Source organism: Phascolarctos cinereus, unplaced genomic scaffold, assembly GCF_003287225.1.
Source record: "Phascolarctos cinereus isolate Bilbo 61053 unplaced genomic scaffold, phaCin_HiC Scaffold_726;HRSCAF=1367, whole genome shotgun sequence".
In the NCBI taxonomy this organism is placed as follows: domain Eukaryota; kingdom Metazoa; phylum Chordata; class Mammalia; order Diprotodontia; family Phascolarctidae; genus Phascolarctos; species Phascolarctos cinereus.
In genome coordinates, this window is record NW_027556098.1 from 425070612 (window position 1) to 425091445 (window position 20834).

Consider the following 20834-nt stretch of genomic DNA (forward strand, 5'->3'; position numbering starts at 1 on the left):
GAGAGAGAGAGAGAGAGAGAGAGAGAGAGAGAGAGAGAGAGAGAGAGAGAGAGAGAGAGAGAGAGAGAGAGAGAGAGAGAGAGAGAGAGAGAGAGAGAGAGAGAGAGAGAGAGAGAGAGAGAGAGAGAGAGAGAGAGAGAGAGAGAGAGAGAGAGAGAGATCGTACTCGCGCAGGCGCAGTAGGCAATGGTTCGAAAGGAAGGGACCCTTGATCTAGGACGAGGAGGTACACTCCGCCCCCGCCCCCCAACCCCCTATGTCTTGCGTGGATCCCACGCTGTGGAACTGCTATCGTTTCTTCAAGCCTTCAAGCTCCCTACCTGGATCCACTGCACCAGGCGGCATCTAATTACATGTCTATTTATATTAATTTCTATATATTTAATAATTATTGAAAATACATTATTAACATCGAATCAAATTTATATTTTATTGTATCTAATTAAATTTATTTTCCCCTCCATAACATGTTAAAACAATTTTTAAAGTTTTTTAAGGTTTTGAGTTCCAAATTCTATCCCTCCCTCACTGAGATGGGAGGTTACACAAAACATTTCCATATCAGTCATTTTGTACAAGAAGACTAGAGTAAAAGAGAAAGAATGAAAGTAGAAACCAGCCTGCTTCAGTCAATATCAGTTCTTTCTCTGGAGGCAGATAGTATGTTTCATCATGAGTCCTTTGGGATTGTTTTAGATCATTGTATCACTGAGAAGAGCTAAGTCATTCATTGTTGATCATTGTTACAATGTTGCTATTACTGTGTACAAAGTTCTTCTGGTTCTGCTCACTTCATTCAGCATCAGTTCATGTGAGTCTTTCCAGGTTTGTCTGAAATCATCCTGCTTGTCATTTCTTAGAGTACAATAATATTCCATAATAATCCTATACCACCAGCTGTTCAGCCATTCCCCAATTGGCATTGAAGGGCATCCCTTCAATTTCCAATTCTCAGCCACCACAGAAAGAACTGCTGTAAATATTTTTGTACAAATAGGTCCTTCTCTACCCCGCCCCTGCCATTTTTTTATGTCTTTGGGATACAGACCTAGTAGTAATATTGCTGGATCAGAAGGTATATGCAGTTTTATAGCCTTTTGGCTGTAGTTCCAAATTGCTCTCCACAATGGTTGGATCAGTTCACAATTCCACCAACAATGCATTAGTGTCCTAGTTTTTCCACATCCCCTCCAACATCCATCATTTTCTTTTTTTTTTTTTGTACTCTTAGCCAGTCTGATAAGTGTGAGGCAGTACCTCAAAGTTGTTTAAATTTGCATTTCTCTAATCAATAGTGATTTAGAGCCCTTCTTTTTCTTATGACTTGAGATAGCTTTGATTTCTTTGAAAACTGCCTGTTCATATCCTTTGACCATTTAACAATTGGAGAATGACTTGTATTTTTATAAATTTGATTCTATATATTTGAAAAATGAGGCCTTTATCATAGATATTTGTTGCAAAAATTTCCCCCAGTTTTCTGTTTTCCTTTTAATTTTGGTTGCATTGGTTTTGTTTGTAAAAACCTTTTAAATTTTATATAATCCAAATTATCTATTTAACCTTTTATAATGCTTTCTATATCTTCTTTGGTCCAGCTGAAGCATAATAGATTCTGTTCCAGCCCCTTACCTTTACTCTGTATATGTCTCTGTGCTTCAAATCTGTTTCTTGTAAATGACATATTGTAGGATTCTGGTTTTTTTAAATTCATTCTGCTATCTGCTTCAATTTTTATGGGCGTATTTATCCCATTCACATTTAACTGTGTATTTCCCTCCATGCTATTTTTCTGTTGTTTATCTCTCCCTCTCTCTCCCTTTTACCCATACCATTTCCCTCCTCACAAGCTCCCAAGTGTTTTACTTCTCATCACCACCTTCCCCAATCTGCCCTTCCTTTTATCAGTCCCCCTCCCCTTCTATTATCCCTGTCCATTTTTACCTCCTTATAGGGTAAGATAGATTTCTGTACCCAACTGTGTGTATATTCTTTGTTCCTTTAACAAGTTCAGATGAAAGTTCAGATGTTAGCTGCTCCCCTCTCCATGTTTGTATAGATGTCTATTTGGCACTTTGATTATGTGAGATATTTTCCCCTAATCTTCCTTCCCCTGTCCAGTGTATTCCCCCCCCTCAGGATTCTCTGATACTGGCTCTTCATGATTTCTAACTACCCAATAATATTTTATTACATTCATTTAGCACAATTTGTTTAGCCATTCCCCAACTAAGAGGCAATCTAAGGGACCCCCTTACATTTTAGTTCTTTACTATTCATTTCCTCCTTTTTAATACACTAATACTTTCACCATACCCTACAATAGATTTTTATTTCCTCTCTTTTTCTCATTTTTTGAATGCAGGGAGGATGGAGGGGAGAAAGAGAATGTTAGCAATAGTGAAACCAAAAGAAGTTCATTAAAATACTTATTCTATTTTTTTATAACATTCCTTTTTAAGACTTTGAGTTCCAAATTCTCTCCCTATCTCCCTCCCCTCATTGAGAAGGTAAGAAATTCCAAATAAGTTATATATATGTAGTCATGCAAAATATATCCATAATAGTCATGTTGTGGGGGGAAAAAACATGGACCAAAAAAAAACCTCAAGAAAAACAAAGTGAAAAAACTAAACAAAACAAAACAAAAAACAAAAGTTGCTTATAATCTGTGTTCACAGAACATCGTTTTCATTTAAGTATTTTAAAATACACAGAAGAGAACGGAGAAATTTCAGAAAGAAGCAAAGACAAGTAGGACAGTTTTGGAAGTAACATGGAATTTATTATATACTAAAAAAAGGGGGTATAAAATGGAGATTCACAGTGTCTGTTGTATATGTTGAAATTTTTTTTGGTATTTAAGTTCAGAAGAAAAAACAAAAATTAATTTTAAAAAGAACCAGTGTAAATAGTGAAACCATTTTTCCAGTTTTCCCAGAGGCTCTTACAAAATAAGAACTCCTTCCCTTGGGAGTGTGTTTGGGGATTTATTGAGCATAGGACTACTAAACTGGGTTGCTTCTGGGTCTTGGCCAAGCTCTTTCTATAAGTTCTATGCTTCTGAGTTGGGTGAGATCTCAATTGTTCCAATATTTCTGTCTTTCAATGTTGCTCTTCTGTCTCTTGTTGCATCTTGATATTTTGGGGGTCTACTTCTACCACTGTCTATCAGGGTGTCCGCTATTTGTTAATCTTTTATACAACTGCTCCTCTAAACTGATTCCTCTTGTTTGCATTTCTGAATTTATATTTAAGACTTGAATTTCCTTCATATCTCCTTTTAATCTTTTTTTTAAAAACTGTACTTGTGATTCCATTGATATAGGGAATTCTCACTGAGTAAACTCCCTCCATCAATTGAAGTTGGCATCTAGTTTTATAAAGCTACCTGGGTCACTGAGATTCCCTCTGTTATTTCCCCATTTATCCTTTATATAGCTTACTTTGTATATCTTTGCCCCATTAGATTGTAAGCTTCTTGAGGGTAGAGACTACCTTTTGGCTCTTTTTGTATCCTCAGCACTTAGCACAGTGCCTGGAACATAGTACGCATTTGATGTTTATTGACTGACTGATTAAGTGACTTGCCCACAGCCATAGTTAGCATGTATCAGAGACAGGACTTAAATACAAATTTTCCTAATTCTGAGGCCAGATCTCTAAAGACTACACCATACTGCCTGCTTTTAATCTTTTAAAAGTTTCTCAACTATGAAGGACATCAGGCTTCTTGCAATAGTTGTATTCTTATTTCTGGGGATTTGTAATTGATATCACAATATACTTCCTTGTCCTCCAAGATTTCTTGGAACTTTTTTGCCCATAGTATCTAATTAGAATATTAGGAGTTTTCAGTTTATTCAGTACTTCTGTCTTTTAGCTGGCCTTTCTGCAGGATTTTTCTTATGGGGATTTCTGTCTCTTCCTCTTATTTATATCATGTAAGCATTTTATGTCATTTTATGTGGCACATTTCTTTTTCTGTGGTGATGGAGGAAAGCTGAGCTTAGACATGACCACTTATCCCTTTCCTATGGATGGAATCGTAATAAAGCTGGCCCCAGGCCCAATGTTCACACTTCCTTATAGGCCCCAATGAACAGCAGGCCCACTTCCCCTACGTAGCCACTGCCTTCCCCCAGCCCCACTTATTGTCCTAACTTCTTCATATGTGCCTCACTGCTCACTAGAACAACAGGGAAACAGCAGATGCATCCATGCACTCAACCACATCCATCTAGTCTCAGACAGGACCACAATAGCCAGCCAATCAGAAAGCATCACCACCAGGATGCCTGAACATGATATGGACCCCCCAAAAATAGAAGGGATTTTCCCTAAGTAGGCACCTGCATGGTAATAGAAAAAGTTGTCCTTTAGGTGAATTTAGAGAGGCTTATTATAATATATTCAGAGGCTTTTTATAATATCATTATCATACATACGACATAGCCTACATGGGCTTTTCTATACACATTGTGGGAAATCACATGCATAGTTCCACTGAGGCTGGGATCCCTCCCCTATCACCCAATCCCTTAACAAACCCCTCCAGCCCTTATAATATTCATCATTTCTGTTATGTAATGGCATCTTTACCCTATAAAAAACTATCTTTCTTTCACTAAAGTTGCTGGTTCCTTGGAACTTAGCCTGCTTCATGAGAGGCGTCCATCTCAATGAATGCTTATACATGGATTAGAGGTGGTCTGACTGCATTTTGAGACGGTTCTGTCACAACACATCATGAAATCAGAAAACTACAATCTTTCCCTTTGTAGGAATCCATCCAGAACAAGTTCACTTATGGTGGAGCAGGGACACCACTGTTTGAAGGCTTTTCTACGTTTCTTGGGATTCTTAGGGTTTCTGTCCAGGGTGGTATTTACAATTTTCAATAAGGCTTCTCCACAGTGAAAGTTATGCCATGGTAATTATTACATTTCTTTTATTTATTTTTATTTTTAGTCAATTGGGGTTAAGTGACTTGCCCAGGGTCACACAGTCAGTAAGTCAAGTGTTTGATCTGAGGCCAGATTTGAACTCAGATCCTGCTGCTTTCAGGGCTGGTGCTCTATCCACTGTGCCACCTAGCTGCCTCCAGTCATTACATTTCTACAGAGCATTTCTCCAGCATGAATCCTCAGACGGTAAAGGTCCTTCCTCTGAGTGAACGTCAATGGCATTCATAATGTTTCTCTCCTGTGTGGATTCTCTGATGCTGAGTGAGGTTTGAGCGTTGACTGAAGGATTTTCCACATTTCTCACATTCATAAGGTTTCTCTCCACTGTGAATTCTTTCATGTGTGGTAAGGGCTGAGCTCTGGCTGAAGGCTTTCCCACATTCTTTACATTTATAAGGTTTCTCTCCAGTGTGAATTTTATGATGTTGTGCAAGATTGGAGCGCTGACTGAAGAATTTTCCACATTCCTCACATTTATAAGGTTTTTCTCCACTGTGAGTTCTTTCATGCATAATAAGGGCTGAGATCTGGATGAAGGCCTTCCCACATTCCTTACATTTATAGGGTTTCTCTCCAGTGTGAATTTTATGATGTTGAAGAAGGTGTGAGCTCCGTGTGAAAGCCTTCCCACATTCCATACATATGTAATGTTTCTCTTCATTGTGTATTTTCTGGTGTTTAGTGAGATATGACCTATGCCTGAAGGCTGACCCACATTCATTACATCCATAGGGTTTTTCTCCACTATGAATTCTTTTATGTTTAATAAGGGATGAAGAGTAGGTAAAGGCCTTCCCACATTCCTTACATGTATATGGTTTCTCTCTAGTGTGAATTCTGTCATGGCGAGTAAGAGTTGAGTTTTGGCTGAAGGCCTTCCCACATTCTTTACATTTGTATGGTTTCTCTCCAGTGTGAATTCTCTGATGTTCAATAAGTCCTGAACTCCAGCTAAAACACTTTCCACATTCCTTACATTCAAAAGGTTTCTTTATAGTACGAACACTCTGAGGTTGGACAGGATGTGAGTTCTGGCTAACAGCCTTTTCATAGTCCTCACATTCAGAGGCCCTCTCAGTCCTCTGTAGCCTCTCGTGTGGAATAAAGGTTGGCTGGTAATAGGAGAGATTCCGACATCTGTTATGATGGCATGAGCTTGTGTGCCTGGATTTACTCTCAAAGTCATTGTATTCATCACCTCTCTGACCACTGGAGGTTTCCTTGGGAAGGAGAGTCAGTTCACTGAAGTCCCCTTCTTGGGCAAGGACTTCCTCTGGAGCTTCCACTGCAAGATTTCTCATTTGCTCCCACAGCCTGAATTCCTCAACAGGACTCTCCTCCACTAGGTCATTCTGAAGAATATTTCCTCTTCCCATGAATGTGCCTGATGATACTTCTTGTGTTTCCACTAATTTCTGGTTCTCCAATCTTGTGTCCCAGACTGAAAGGAACAGACAATGAAGAGTATTTGCTTCCAAGTTGTAAGGGACTTCAGAAGGCTAGTCCAGTTCCTGCCAAAATCCTGAATCTCACTAGCCCAGAGTGAGCTGGCCACCAAAGGTGCTAGGGCACTCTTGGGCACACTGAGAGTTTGGGTTATACTGTTGTTGTCCTCTACCCTGGTCAGATCACATCTGGATCACAGTCCTCAGTTCTCCCTACCACATGTTAGAAGGGACACATTGAGAAGCTGGAGAACCTCTAAGGCAGTAGAGGGCCTCTGATTTAGATCATATAAATATTAGCTGAAGTAACTGGGGCCATTCATATTGGTGACAAGAAGATCATAGAATCAGAAATTCAGAGCTGGAAGGGACCTTAGAGGTCATTGAGTCCAACCCCCTCATTTTTCAGATGAGGAAACTGAGGCCCAAGGAGATGAAGTGAGTCGCCAAGGGTTACCCCACTGATAAGTGTTTGAGACTATATTTGAACCCAGGTCTTCCTGACTCCAAGTCTAGTGCTCTATCCCTGATCTCATACTGCTAGGTATTAGAGGTCTGATTTCCTCTGCCTGGCCCAGAAGTAGGACTGATGGGTGGAAATTGTGAAGAGATCAATTTAAAGCTGATGTAGGTTCCTCCTATTGGTTTTAACTTTTATTTACAACTTCATTAATGTGAAAATATGTTTAATGGGTATTTAAATGTAAAACCTATATCAGATCGTGCACCGTCTGGGGGGGGAGGAACGGGGAGAAAAATTTTCAACTCAAAAGAATATGGAAGTGATTGTTGATAAATCAAAATAAATTAATTTTAAAAACGGAAAAAGCAAACAAACAAAAAAAATAAAGCTGATGTAAGGAAAAACTTCCTACTAATTAGAGCTGTCTAAAAGTGGAACACTTCTTCTGTGACGTGGGAGGTTCTCTGTAAGGAGATTAGCGTTATGGTGCATTTTGGTAAACTAGCATGTAGACATTTAATGCATTTTGAAGTTGTTTTGATTTAAACTTCTCCTCTTGCATTAATAGGGATAGGTACAAACATTTTTGTTGGTTTATTTTGTTTCCTATTTTATTGAAACGATGCTTTTTTGTTGAATCTCTGGGGTTTTCTACGTAAACAATCCTGTCATTGGCTAATGGAGATGATTTTTCCTCCTTTTTGTCTAGGCTTAAGTGCTTAATTTCCTTTTCTTGTCATATTCCTATAGCTAGCCTTTCTAGAACTCCATCATAAAGTAGATGTCTTTGCTTTACTCCTATGATATCATTAACAGAGCTTCTAGCATCAAATAAGGAAGGCAGGGCCAGTTTTGCCTCCAGAAGACTGAGAGGTGACAGGCTGCAGACGTGGAACGGGACCTAAGGTTTTCAGGCACAACTAATGCACGAGTTGTCTTGCTTGATTATACTTATTTGAGACAAGGGAGAGCTGGGAGTAGGGCATGTGTGTGTTTTTTGAGGGAACAGGATAGTTACACAAAAAAAGAAAAAATAAAGAAATTAATGTCATTGACTTTTTTTTTTTAGGCAGTTGGGGTTAAGTGACTTGCCCAGGGTCACAGAGCTAGTGAGTGTCAAGTGTTCGGTCTGAGGCCACATTTGAACTCAGGTCCTCCTGACTTCAGGGCTGGTGCTCTATCCACTGCGCCACCTAGCTGCCCCCATCACTAACATTTTTAAAAAATGCGCAGAGGAAAGTGGAAGGAAGTTTGGAAGGAGACACAGACAAACAGGGCAGTGTTGGCACTACCGTGCACAGTTTTAGATACCTATATCTATCTATCTTCTGTTCTTAGTATACAGAAATGTTCACACTTGATATTTGTCAACTTCACAAATAAAAATTTTAAAAAACAAATAATATGAGACCTTTCTTTTCTCTTCCTTTCTCTTCCTAATTTTATAATTGATTTCTTCTTTGCTAATTGATTTAAATTATGAAGAGTTATCAAAAGCTAATAGCATTTTTAAAGCCCAGTTTTCTTTTTCATCAGTGCTACCTCTGAGAAAGGTCTTTATCTTGCCCTCCACACAAGCCCTTATCTTGCCTGAGAACATGCTGACTCAGCATGACCTTTAACCTTTCCAGGTGTCAGAGTTCAAATAGAAGCTTTATGTTGTAGAGGAATCCTTTTGTTCCCATGTTCTCTGGCATCTTGATCATAAATAAATGGCACATTTTGTCAAAGGCTTTTCTCCCTGAATCTATGATAAGCATGGAGTTTTAATTATTCTATTACTGGTGGTACAGAGGACAAAGTATTGGGCTCAGTGTCTGGAAGACCTGAGTTCAAATCAGGCCTCTGACACTAGTTGTGTGACCTTGAGCAAGTCACTTAACTTGTTTGCCTCCATTTTCTCAATTCAAAAATGGGGACAATAAAAGCACCTACCCCCCAGGGTTTTTGTGAGGATTAATTGACATAACATTTGTAAAAGCACTTAGAACAGTGCCTGGCACATAGTTGGCGCTTAATAAATGGCTCTTCCTCACCCTTAATATAATTTTTTTATGTTGATCATTTTCCTAATGTTGAACCACTCCTCCATTCTTGGCATAAACCCAACTGGGTCACAGTGAATAATGCTTTGACTATACTGTTTTGCTAATGATTTATTCAATATTTTTGCATCAATATCCACTGGTGATATTGGTCTACGGTTTTGTTTCTCTGTATAAAAGGCTAAGAGTTGGATAAGATACGAAAAGAAGGGAAGATGCCCCTTTTCTCTATTTTCGTAAATCATTTCTATCTCCTGGGGTTCATTATTCTTTCAGTGTCTACTAGAAGTCACTTATCAATCCACTAGGACCTGGGTTTGCTCAGTTGATGTCTTCCTTAGATTGGGTTGGTGGGGTTCTCTCTCTCTGGTTCTGTTAATATGGGCACATTATTTATTATGCCTCAACAGAATCCCCCCAAAAGCAAGATTGGCATTCTTGACCTCAGACACAGCAATAACAAAAATAGATATGTAGAAAAGATGAAGAAGGGAAACTACATGTTTAAAGTCATCAAAGATAATGAAACAATGTCTATATTACACGTGTGCCAAATGATATCTGTACTTAGGGGAAAAGCTACATGAATTACAGGAGGACCTGGGTGGTAGACAACCATTGGTGGGGAATTCAACATCTCTCTTTGAGCCCTGGACAAGGCTAATAGAAAACTAAATAATAAAAATTAAGGTTCTGAACAGAAAGATGGAAAAATTTAATATGATGGATCTCGAGTGATTAATGAATGAGTATCTTGTGAAATATAGATCCTTTCCGGCATTGCCTATCATCTCTCCAAAAAGTGACCTCATGGAACTGCATGTAGAACCCAATTCATCAATGCATGCAGAAAGGCAGAAATGTGAACCTCATACTTTGGAGGCAATAGGAATAGTGACTGGACCCAAGATTTCACCAGTATAAGGAACTACTGTGTGATGAAATTCTCTCCACCAATGCATAACCTTCTGGGTTTGGAGGGTTCCCTAGAGCTCTGGTAGGCTGAGTGTTTTGCCCTGAGTGACAGCCACAGCCACTATGCATCAGAACTGGGGATTTCAGCCCAGGTCTACCTGGCTCTCAGCATGCTAACCTTGTGTTGTGTTGTGTTGTGTTGTGTTGAGTTAAGTTATGTTATGTTGGCTCTAATACCATAAAAACTAGAATCCATCATGGAAATGTGAACAAAGGACCAAGACTTAAATGGAGACCAACTAACACAATTCTAAAATATGAGTGAGTCACAGAAGTTGTAGAAAATTCTTCTAATAATGTTGAGGTATTAAAAAGTTGGTGGGATAAGCTAAAGCAAGCCTTCAGGGAAAATTTATATTAAAAAAAAATCAGACCAGTGAACTGACCATGCAACTAAAAAAAAAACAAACTAGAAAATCAGTAAGTTACTAACTTCAAGACAAACAGAAATGCAGAAGCCCTGGAAAGCAAAGAAGACATAATGGTAATCAAAATTAAAAAGACATTTGAGATGGTAAACATCAGTTCAGTTGTTTCAGTCACCTGTGACTCTCCATGACCCATTTGGGGTTTTCTTGGCAGAGATACTGGACAGATTGCTATTTCCTTCTCCAGCTCATTTTACAGATGAGGGAACTGAGGCAAACAGGGTTAAGTGACTTGCCCAGGGTCACCCAGCTAGTAAGAAGTGTCTGAGGCTGGATTTGAACTCAGGAAGATGAGTTCCAAATTTCCCAATTCCAAGCCCAGTGCTCTATCCACTGTGCCACCTAGGTGCCTGTCTTTTTTTTTTTTAAGACTCAATGCCAGAAAAAACAATAACTATGTGATATATTTTTTTCTTTCACAATCAAGGAAGAACAAATGACTAAAATAAAAAAAATATGAAGAGGGAAACACAACCCATGGAGAGAACATTTACTGTTACCAATTATATGTCAAGCTAACTGAAAGCTTCTGAAAAATGGAGGCAGTGGTAGGGTGGCCTCCCTCAGGGATGGTCCCCACCAACTTGTTGGACACGTGGCATGGGAATGGGAGGGTGGATTAGATGGCTCCTTCAGGGCTCAAGTCATTCCATGAGTTCTTTTCCATCTTAGACCAGATCCCATGGTCTGAGCCCTTCATTTTCAAGATGGCCAACTTGAAGTTCAAAGAGGAAGGGTTTTGCCCCTTGGATCACTCGGGCACCAGGCAGGCTGCTGAAGCCTAAGGACTCCTTTTCAGAATACTGTTTTTAAGTAACTGAAGGAAACGCTAAATTTCCATTAGAGGTTAGTGAAAATAAAGGTATAATTTTTCACACTCAAGTTACAGTCCTCCTAAAATCAACCTGCTGTCCTAAGCATTCCCGACCTAAATAGTGAATGGAAAGACAATCAGTGTAGTGTGGTGAGTAGAGCCCCAGAGCTGGAGTCCCAAAGCCCTGGGTTTGAATCCTGCCTCAGAAACTTCCTAGCTTAGCTGTAAGACCCTGGGCAGGAACCTCAGAATCTTCACTGTCAGGGCAGGGGCTTGGCTCCAATGGGCTCTAAGGGCTCCAGCTGGTGATCCAAGACCCTAGGAAATGGGAGAGTCTGTGGAAATGGGAGAGTCTGCAGAAATGAGGCATCTCTGGATGTGCAGAAGGAAGCAGGAAGGTGGGGATAGACTTCAAAGGAGGGGGCAGCTGTGGAGCCTGGAGCCAGCCTGGAGTGACCTTGGCCGTCTTGGGCTGGAAATTTGTTTCACTCTGTCTTTTTGTGGGTTCTACTGCTTTAGAATTTGTTTAGACCCATTTTTAATAGATATTTGGAGTGGTTTGAGGGAGAGCTCAAGCAAGTCACTGCTTTTACTCTGCCATCTTGGCTCCACCCCTGAAGGTCTCTCCTGGAGTGAGCTTGGGCAAGTCAGAGGGGGCATAGAGTCTCAGGAGCTGAAAGCAACCTGGGAAGCCATCTGGTGCCACCCTTCCTCTGCAGCCCAAAGAATTTCTGGAACATTCCTTAAAACTCATCCTGCAGCTGAAGGATCTTTGTTGCCAGGCAATTTATCACCTCCCTGTCCTCAGTTTCCCCATAAGTAAAATGAGCTGGCTCAACTAGAAAAAATGCCAGACTGGGACTGAAGAGAGCCAGATTGGTTGGCCTTTGACCCCAAAAGAGGTGTAAGCAGAGAAGTGCTGGGGTTCGGGTGGGAGAGCCCCTGCCCAGGACACAAGAGGCCCCATGTCTAGCCACATTTCTGCCATTCTGTGTGAACTTAGAAAATGTCACTGACCTTTCTGCCTCAGTCTCCTCTTCTGTAAAGCAAAGGGCTTGCTGTGGGTCATCCCTAACACTCAGAAGTTCTCCTGCTTGTCACCCCCAATAATCCAGGGTCCTTTTCCCCTTGTCCATTCTGGCGATAGCACCCCATCCTATGGAGTTCTCTATTTATTGGTCTCGGGGCAATCTCTAGCCAGGGGAAGGGCAGGAAAGCATGAACACACCCTGTTTCTGGCCCCCCAAAGAAGAGGAGTCTCATTTCTGAACCACTTCAGCTGAGCCTATCACAGACTCCACATTCTAGACTCCAGAAGTCAGGGCTATCTTTCAGGGGGAGGTATCTGTAGGTCAGAGCCTGAGCCCAGGGGAGGTGGCCTTACCCAGGGACACCAAGTTCCTGTAGTTCTCCAGCATCACCTCCCAGTAGAGCTCCCTCTGAGCCGGGCTCAGGCACCCCCATTCCTCCTCTGTAAAGTCCACAGCCACGTCCCTGAACGTCACTGCTTCCTGTAACAGAACGTGTCCGTGCTGAGCCAGTGGCCTCCCCTGGCACAGGCCTTTGGGAAGAGGAAGGCAAGAGAGGGCACAGTGGTAGGGTCAGATGGACAGCAAGTGGACCTGGAGGGGCTCTGGATACTGTGGGCAGATGGAGGGGGATGAAGGTCCCAGGTACTGGTTGTTGAGGAGACTCCAAGCTCCAAGCCCAGAAATGCTATTCTTTCTCATGTGGTATTGGGGAAGGCATTCTTTGCAGTAGACTCAGGTCTCCAGAGTAAGACTGGGGGTCTCTGGGAATTTTCCTCAATGCTGGAGACATGGAGGCCTCAGAGTCAAGCTCTCAGGCATGGATCAAGCCTTGAATGTCAGCCCCAATAACCTACCCAGGATTCAGGAAGGAAACCTTCACTCACCTCACCTTGGGCCATCAGGCCCCCTGTGATCACTCCATTCTCCTCTGGGCTCACCTCTTGAGGAAGGGCAAGGTTCAGAGACAGTCCATCTGAGGGACATGAGAGGATATACAAGAAGGAAGGTCTGGCTGGTTCTTTTCGCCTCTCACCTGTGGTCTTTCACTGGCCTCCCATGGAGAGCTGGAGAGGGCCCTATCCCTGTTAGATGTCTCTTCCCTAACACACAGACACACACAGAGATGAGAGGGAGCCCTGGGGCACCCCTGGGCAGAGAGCTCTGGAAACAGGGAGTATCTGCAGAAGATTCACTCTCCGAGGTTACCAGGATTTCTTAACTGTTAAATTAAATTGCTCTGACTGAAGTCATTCTTCAACTCTGAAGTAATTTGGTGGTGGGGGGGGAGTGCCATATATATAGGTGGATAGATGGATGGACATACAGATATACAGATAGATGGATAGATAGAGATAGATAGCTATATAAATGGATGGATAGAAGGACAGATAGCCATATAAGAGGGATGAATAGAGGCATAGACAGATAGGCAGACAGACAGGCAGATAGATAGTTGTATGAACAGATGCATAGGTAGATATAGATACATAGACAATAGACAGATAAATAGAGAGCCCAAAAGACAGAGTGTTCATCAAGTGCCGACATTCTGTCAGGTGAGGACAAGTCATAAATGCAAACTGGAACACTGAGGGCTGGCCCCCCTCCCCTCCAGGATGCCCCCTCCCTCTGCTTTGCACCACAACCTTCTCTCTTGGTTCTCCTCCTCCTTCTCTGCTTGCTGCTTCTCAGGCTGCCTTGGTCAATTACCACGTCCTGCCTCCTAGCTCTGAGTGTCCCACTGGGCTCTACCTGGGCTCTCCTTTTTCACCTTCTCTCTTAGTGATCTCAGATTCTACAGTTTCCATGATCGCCCCTAAGCAGATAGCTCCCAGAGCTCTACAGGGCATCCCAGAAGGCTGGTAGCAGTTTTCAGCTTTAATCCCTTTCTAAGTATAAAGGATACAGACTGACAAAGAACATTTGAAAGGTAAATCATTTCCATTTAAAAAATGTGGCTAGGTTTCTTCTTAAGATTCCAAACGCCCTGACTTCATGTTACATCACAGCAGCTCAGTGATTCAAAGGCTTGCATTTCTAATTCTAGCCTTAAGATCTTCCAGAGAATTCACATGACCACTTTGATGGGACTCGCTAAGAAATAACCTACTGGAGGCACCAATGACCGAGGCAGCCCACCAAGAGGAGCCTCTCCAGCCTGCTCTGAGAGAGCGCCCGCCAGAAACGTGCACATGCGATGCATGACGGCAAGGTGCCCCACCACGTTCACATGCAATCTACAATGCACACAACTAAATGAGCTAAAAAGAAATCTAAATAATTAAACTTTGAAATGACAGGTTTTTTGGAAATTTGTGGCCTTTACTCTTCTGAAGTCATTAAAGCTTCAAAGTGCATGCTGACTTTTGGGACACCCCAGCTGCCTCCTCTCATCTGAGCTCTAGCCGTCCATCATCACAGGCCTGTTGGACATCACCTGGATGGCCTATAGGCTCCTCAGACTCAGCATCATCTTCCTCCCACCCCACCTCTCCTCCTTCCCTCACTATTTCCCCCCCAAAGGAAGCACAACCTTTGTAGTCACCTCGGCTCAAAACCTGTGAGGCATCCTTGAATTTGCCCCCCCCGTGAATCTGTCACCTTCTCTACCCCCACGAGGCCCAGGCCAAAGCCATTATCTCCTTACCAGTCTCCTTGCCTCAGGACAAACTATGTCCAGTCTTCCTGGGTCTGTGATAGCCCCCAACTATGCAGTCAATAACAAAGGAGTGGACATTGGCCAGACAAGAGCTGGAGCTTCTCTTTGGACTCAGTGTTGCCTCTAGCAGACATCTGCCTGCCACACCTCTGAAGATATAGTCTAGTTTTACCAAGAATCAGTCTCCAGGTCCTACTCTCAAGTGTCTGCTTGAGCCCAAGCCCCCAGTCTGTGTGGGACAGAAAAAGCAGTGAGCTTGAACAGGAGAGAAAGGTGGGTTCTAGTTCCACCTCAGATACTCATTTGTGGGATGATTTTGGACCTGTAATTTAACTTCTCCAGGGTCTCAGTTTCTTCATCTGGAAAATGGGAACAATAATAGCTATCCTCTTATGTTACCAAGTAGCTCATGTGGCTGTTTACACTCTACCACTTGAGCCTCCCAACATCCCATAGTGTTTATTATTGTTCTAATTGTGCTCTGAGCTGCACCTCCTATCTCCCCGAGGACCCAAAGCCAAGGCCTAATGACTGTTTCTTGGATATATCATAGAGGGATTCCTGTTCAGGGGCAGGTTGGAATAACTGGCCTCTGATGCCCTTCCCAGTGTGAGATCCTGTGTTAGCTGTGTCAGGCCCCCCCCCATGACCCTGGGGTGCAATCTCAGAGTCATCCAGGCCCCTTCCCTGTCCCTCAGCCCTCAGATCCAATTAGGTGCAAGTCTTGTAGCCAGACCCCCCACAGCATATGTCAGCTTCCTCCCTTCCCCCCTGTCCAAGCCTTCCTCATCACCTCTCACCTCCTCACTGGTCCTCCCATTTCAGTCTCTTTCTGACTTTTTCTTTTCATTTTCCCCTCAGCTGCCAAATCATTAAGGCACAGGACATGCCATCTCCTGCACCCACACCTTTGCATAGGCTCTGCCCCAGGCCTGGAGCACAATCCCCCTCACCTGCATGTCTAAGAATCCTTCACCTTCCTTCTAGGCTCAGCTCAGATGATCCTGCCTAGAGGGCTTCTCTCCTTCAAACCACCTTATGTTTGCTTATCTGGGGCTGGGGGTGGGGTGACCCTCTCCCCTTCCCCTAGTAGAACCCTCTTTCTTGAGGGCATAGACTGTCATGGTTTTGTCTCACCATATCTCATACTTCTTAGGTGTAAATGTTTTTTCATTGGATTGAAGGGACAAGGGGTGAGAGAACTCCCAAGGGCACAGGGAGGGGCAGATCATGGCTGGGCAGAGGTCTAAGAGGAGTTAGAAAGGAAGGGGACTGAGAGCTCGGGCCTGACGAGAAAGAAGGAACATGTCCTTTGAGTCTAGGGGGAAGGAGGTGAGAGCCCTGAGACTCAGGTGTGTGGCAGAGGCAAATACCCTGAAGGCTTCTCAGTTTCCCCCCACCCTGTGGGACTGCCACCCTTCTGCAAAGCTCACCTTCAAACCCAGGGGCTGCGGCAAAGACAAAGTCAGAGAAACACAGAAAGCCAGACACAAGCATGAATACACAGAGACATACAGAGTCAGCCACACAGAGACACAATCACTGTCACACACAGACCCTATGTCCCAAGATACCTCCAATCCCCCATTAGAATGTCTTCTTGCTGGGGAGGCTTGTGGGAGAGCTCCTGACCCATAAGTACTGCAGAGAAAAAGCCCTGTGCCTACCAAGGTGGAGGCTGCCCCCAGCAGCCCCCAACCACCCCCGGCCACCTTCCTGCACTCACCTGGACAGGGCTCTCCTGCCTCCTTCCTCTCCATCCTCCTTGGTGCTGCTCTCTCCATTGGGGAGATCATCTCTGGTTCCAACCTGGCAGCTCTGCTCCTGGGGAAAGCGATGAGGAGGTCCTGCTGTCCTAGCCTGCAGGAGCAGGGGGGATGTCCCAAGGATCTCAGAATGATGCCCTGCTCCCCAAAGCTCCTGCCCTCCATCTCCTAGCTCCCCCCAGGCTGCCTTCTCCCCTCCTTGCCCCCCACCTCCACTGGTCAGGATTCTCCTGGCTCCCTATGGGCACTTCCAGACTCTTCCTCTCCTATCATTACTCAGCAACTTCCACATTCACTCTGTCCAGATGTATCTGTCCCCTTGCCATTTGCCCTCAACTGAAGCCTCCCATGGGAGTTGTCTCTCCCATTTTGATGGGAGTTCCTGGAGAACAGGAACGTTCTAGAATGACTGTCTAGCTATTCCTAGAACCCATGCTTAATAAATGCTGTTCCATTCATTCATTCACTCAGATCCTGGTCATAAATGCCCACCAGCCCGCAGGCATCATTCTCTCCCCTTTTCCAAGGAAATCAGATCATGGTTTACAATGTACGTGTTCCTTCATACACTCTAAACTCCTAGTTCCTCAGGAGACTCAGTGACCCTGACCCATCCCTGCACTCCTCAGTCTGGGGTGGGGGTGCAGAGAGGTGGGCTGGGAGAATCATACCCTTGATTCCCTCCTCCCCCACAACTATTCTATTTCCGTGATAAAGAACTAAAAAAAAAAACCAAACCCCAAAACCAAATGCTTTTATCCAATTCTAACTGACCATTCTGCTTTCCCTAGACTAGACCATACCTGTTCTCACTTCTTCCCATCAAAGAAGGCTCCATACTCCAAGAGCAAAGCAGAATCACAGAAGCACAAAGGAAACGTGGGCTAGGGCTTGGAATATGATATTCCTGAAGTCAAAGGAGCTAGGATTAAAACCAAGTCGCCTACCCAGCAAAACTGAGTGGAATCAATGAAAGGCAAAAATTGACATTCAGTGAGGAAGAGGAATTTAATGCATTCTCGAGAAGCCAGAGCTAAATAGAAAAATTGACTTTCAAATACAAGACTCAAGAGAAGCATGAAAAGGTAAACAGGAAAGAAAAATCATAAGGGACTTATTAAAATGGAACTGTTTACATTCCTACATGGAAAGATGATATTTGCAACTCATGAGACCTTTGTCAGTATTAGGGTAGTTGGAGGGAATATATATAGACAGAGGGCACAGGGTGAGTTGAATATGAAGGGATGATATTTAAAAAATAAAATTAAGGGGTGAGAGAGAGGAATTACTTGGAGAAAGAGAAAGGAAGAAGTAGAAAAGGGGTAAATTATCTCACATAAAAGAGGCAAGAAAAAGCTTTTACAGTGGAGGGAAAGAGATGAGAGGTGAGAAGGAATGAGTGGACTTTACTCATTTGGCTTAAGGAGGGAATAACATACACACTAAGTTGGGTATGGAAATCTATCTTACCCTACAGGAAAATAGGGGAGAAGAGAATGGGAGAGCAGGGGGATGATAGAAGGGAGGGGAGATTCAGGGAGGGGTAATCAGAAGCAAACGCTTCTGAGGAGGGACAGGGTCAAAGGAGAGAATAGAATAAATGGGTGGGGAAGGGGGATAGGATGGAGAGTAATAGAGTCAGTGTTTCACAATATGACTATTATGGAAGTGTTTTTGCATGACTACACATGTATGACCTGTATCGAGTTGCTTGCATTCTCAATGAGGGTGGGCGGGCAAGGAGGAAGGGAGAGAATTTGGAAACCAAAGTTTTAAAACGAACGTTAAAAAATTGTGTTTCCATGCAACTGGGAAATAAGATATACAGGCAATGGAGTATAGAACTCTATCTTACCCTACAGGAAGAGAGAAGAGGAAGGAGATGGGGGGGGGAGTGATAGAAGGGAGGGCAGATTGGGGGAAGGGTATTCTGAATTCATGCCCGTCTTGGGGTGGGGGAAGGGGAAAGATGGAGAGAAAATTTGGAACTCGCAATCCTGTGGAAGTGAATGTTGAAAACTAAAAAGAAAGACATTAAAAATAAAATAAAAGAAACAAAAACGAATGTGGGCTGCCCGGGGCCGCCACCTCCAGCTTAAATGTTCTAAGGGACCCTGGGGCAGCGCCTTCCCAACTCGCCTTGGACTTCTGAGCCACGGTCCAACCAGCGGACCCGACTCCAACGCTGGGACATCGATGGGCTTTTTCGGGAGCCAAGGATAAAAAACAAATCATCAGGGCCTTCACTCAGCTTCGGGGCCTCCACTTTCCTATCCCCAGTTCCGAGCCCTGGGTTCACCTGTCCAGCTCTGCGCTCTTCCCATCTCTGAAAGCCCTCACTCCCTATCTCATGCCTTGCCAAGCCCCAGGCCTCCCTCCCTCCCATCAGCGGCCTCCTCTGAGCCTACTCAGGGGCTGCTGGCTGGGGCAGGAGGGACTCCTAAAACTGTGCTGGAAATCTGTCAGACGGGGTCCAGAGGCCCCTTCCCGCGCCACAGACCGGCGATCTTTCTCTCCTGCCGGAGGCAGCCTCGAGCCCACTGCTCACAGCCCTGAAGCACGGATGCCTTCCCCTGCCTCCTCAGGACCCTGCCTCCCATCTGACCGACACTGAAGCATCTCCTAGCTCCTTGACCTCACCCCCGTTCTCTTCTCCTTTACTCTGGTCGCCCCCTCTCCAGCGGATTGCCCCCTAATCATCATCTCCCCTCCCTTCTGCTCCTCAGCCTTTCCCTATATCTTTATTGGTTCTTTCCCTACTGCTTTCAAAGCAACCTAAGGCTCAGCCTTGAGCAGCAGCTTGGCCTCGAAGCTGGATCTCTGGGCCTGGAATCAGGAAGATCCAGGATGACGATGCCCTCGAACCGGCTGGGTCACTGACCTCTAAGACCAGGGAAGGACAGCAAATGCTATCGGAGGGAGGCAGCCTAGAATGGGGCGCAGGGGATGGAGGATCTGGCTTTGAGGCCGCCTGGGACCCAGCCCTGTGAAGGGACTTGGGGCTCTGGGGAACTCTCCAGGCTGGGACGAATTTCCTGGGCCGTGGTCCAGCTCTCGATGCACCCAGGCACTTGGCCAAGTCCTTTACGGGGCCATGGAAATGTTGGCAGTTCTGAGGATGATTCGGAAACCCTTTCCTGGGGCTGCCACCTCCTCCTGCTGCCCCTCGGGTCGGGTCTCCCTCCTTCCTCCAGTCTAGAAAAAGCTGAGGAGTGGGTGCGTGGGTGGGATGGGGGGGGATGCCTGGCACACAGCAGGCGTTCTAGGAATGCCGGCAGCAGGGTGCGGACCCCTGCGACACAAGGGCCCAGAGCCCCCGAGGGGAGACCAAGGCGTGGGCACACATATACAAGCGTGGTCACGGGTCGGGGGCAGGGACGGGGGACAAAAGCCGAACAGAAATCGCTGTAGGCATCCAGGGCAAACCAGAGCCCTCGAGAGAAGCCCACGGCGCGGGCGCGCGCACACACATATACACACACAAGCATGGTCACGGGTAGGGGCCGGGGGACAAAAGCCTAACAGAAATCGCTGTAGGCATTCAGGGCAAACCAAAGCCCGTGAGGAAAGCCCACGGCGCGAGTACACACACAGGTACACGTGTGGACATACCCCCGACAAAACACGGACACACACAGAAACAAAAAGAGACACAAATCACGCACCACCACTCTGTAAACGCGACTGCAAGGGAAGCCACCACACAGGGACATACAATCACACACGCACACCCACATGGGAACATACAACCACGCACATACATGCACGCACACGGAGGAAGACAAGGACACACACGCCCAGTAGCCCCACGCGGACACAACACACAAGGAAACTCACAGGCAAGGTCTTCGGCTGCAGACCACAAACACAGCCCAGCCCGCCGGCCCATGACGTCACACAGCAGGGGCCCGCCCCTCCCCCTCTATGGTGGGACTTTAGGACGTCATTGCGCCTGCGTGCTCCATGTCCCGCCCTTTTCTTCACACACTGTCGGGGGCGGGGGGGAAGGCGGGGAATGGAAGGAAGGCGGGGAAGAGGTCATACCCGCGCTGACGCAGTAGGCAGTGGTCAGAAAGGAGGGGGCATTGTTCTGGGCCGGCAGCTACACTTGACCCCCGCCCCCTACCCCTGTGTCCTGCGTGGATCGCCAGCGAGTCTCTGCTGACTTCAAGTCTCCTACCTGCATCCCCTACACCGGGCGGCATCTAATTATGGAATTTAAATGTCTATTTATATTT

The 20834-nt window shown here is 44.9% G+C and overlaps 1 protein-coding gene across 2 annotated transcripts in view; it reads right to left on the reverse strand.

Annotated features, from left to right (window-relative positions):
- Positions 1–20483, reverse strand: part of LOC110197793 (uncharacterized) — a 32877-nt gene extending 12394 nt beyond the window's left edge. Inside the window, exons 1-6 of one of the 2 annotated variants that reach the window (XM_020971853.2) lie at positions 20434–20483; positions 17397–17500; positions 16554–16687; positions 13053–13141; positions 12522–12648; positions 2759–6408 (exon numbers count right to left, since the gene is read on the reverse strand). In XM_020971853.2, coding sequence (XP_020827512.2) covers positions 5180–6408; positions 12522–12648; positions 13053–13141; positions 16554–16687; positions 17397–17431 — 1614 coding nt within the window. In that variant the 5' untranslated portion in view covers positions 17432–17500; positions 20434–20483 and the 3' untranslated portion in view covers positions 2759–5179. The other variant, XM_078146417.1, reaches the window with a different exon arrangement.
- Between the last annotated feature and the right edge of the window lie 351 nt (positions 20484–20834).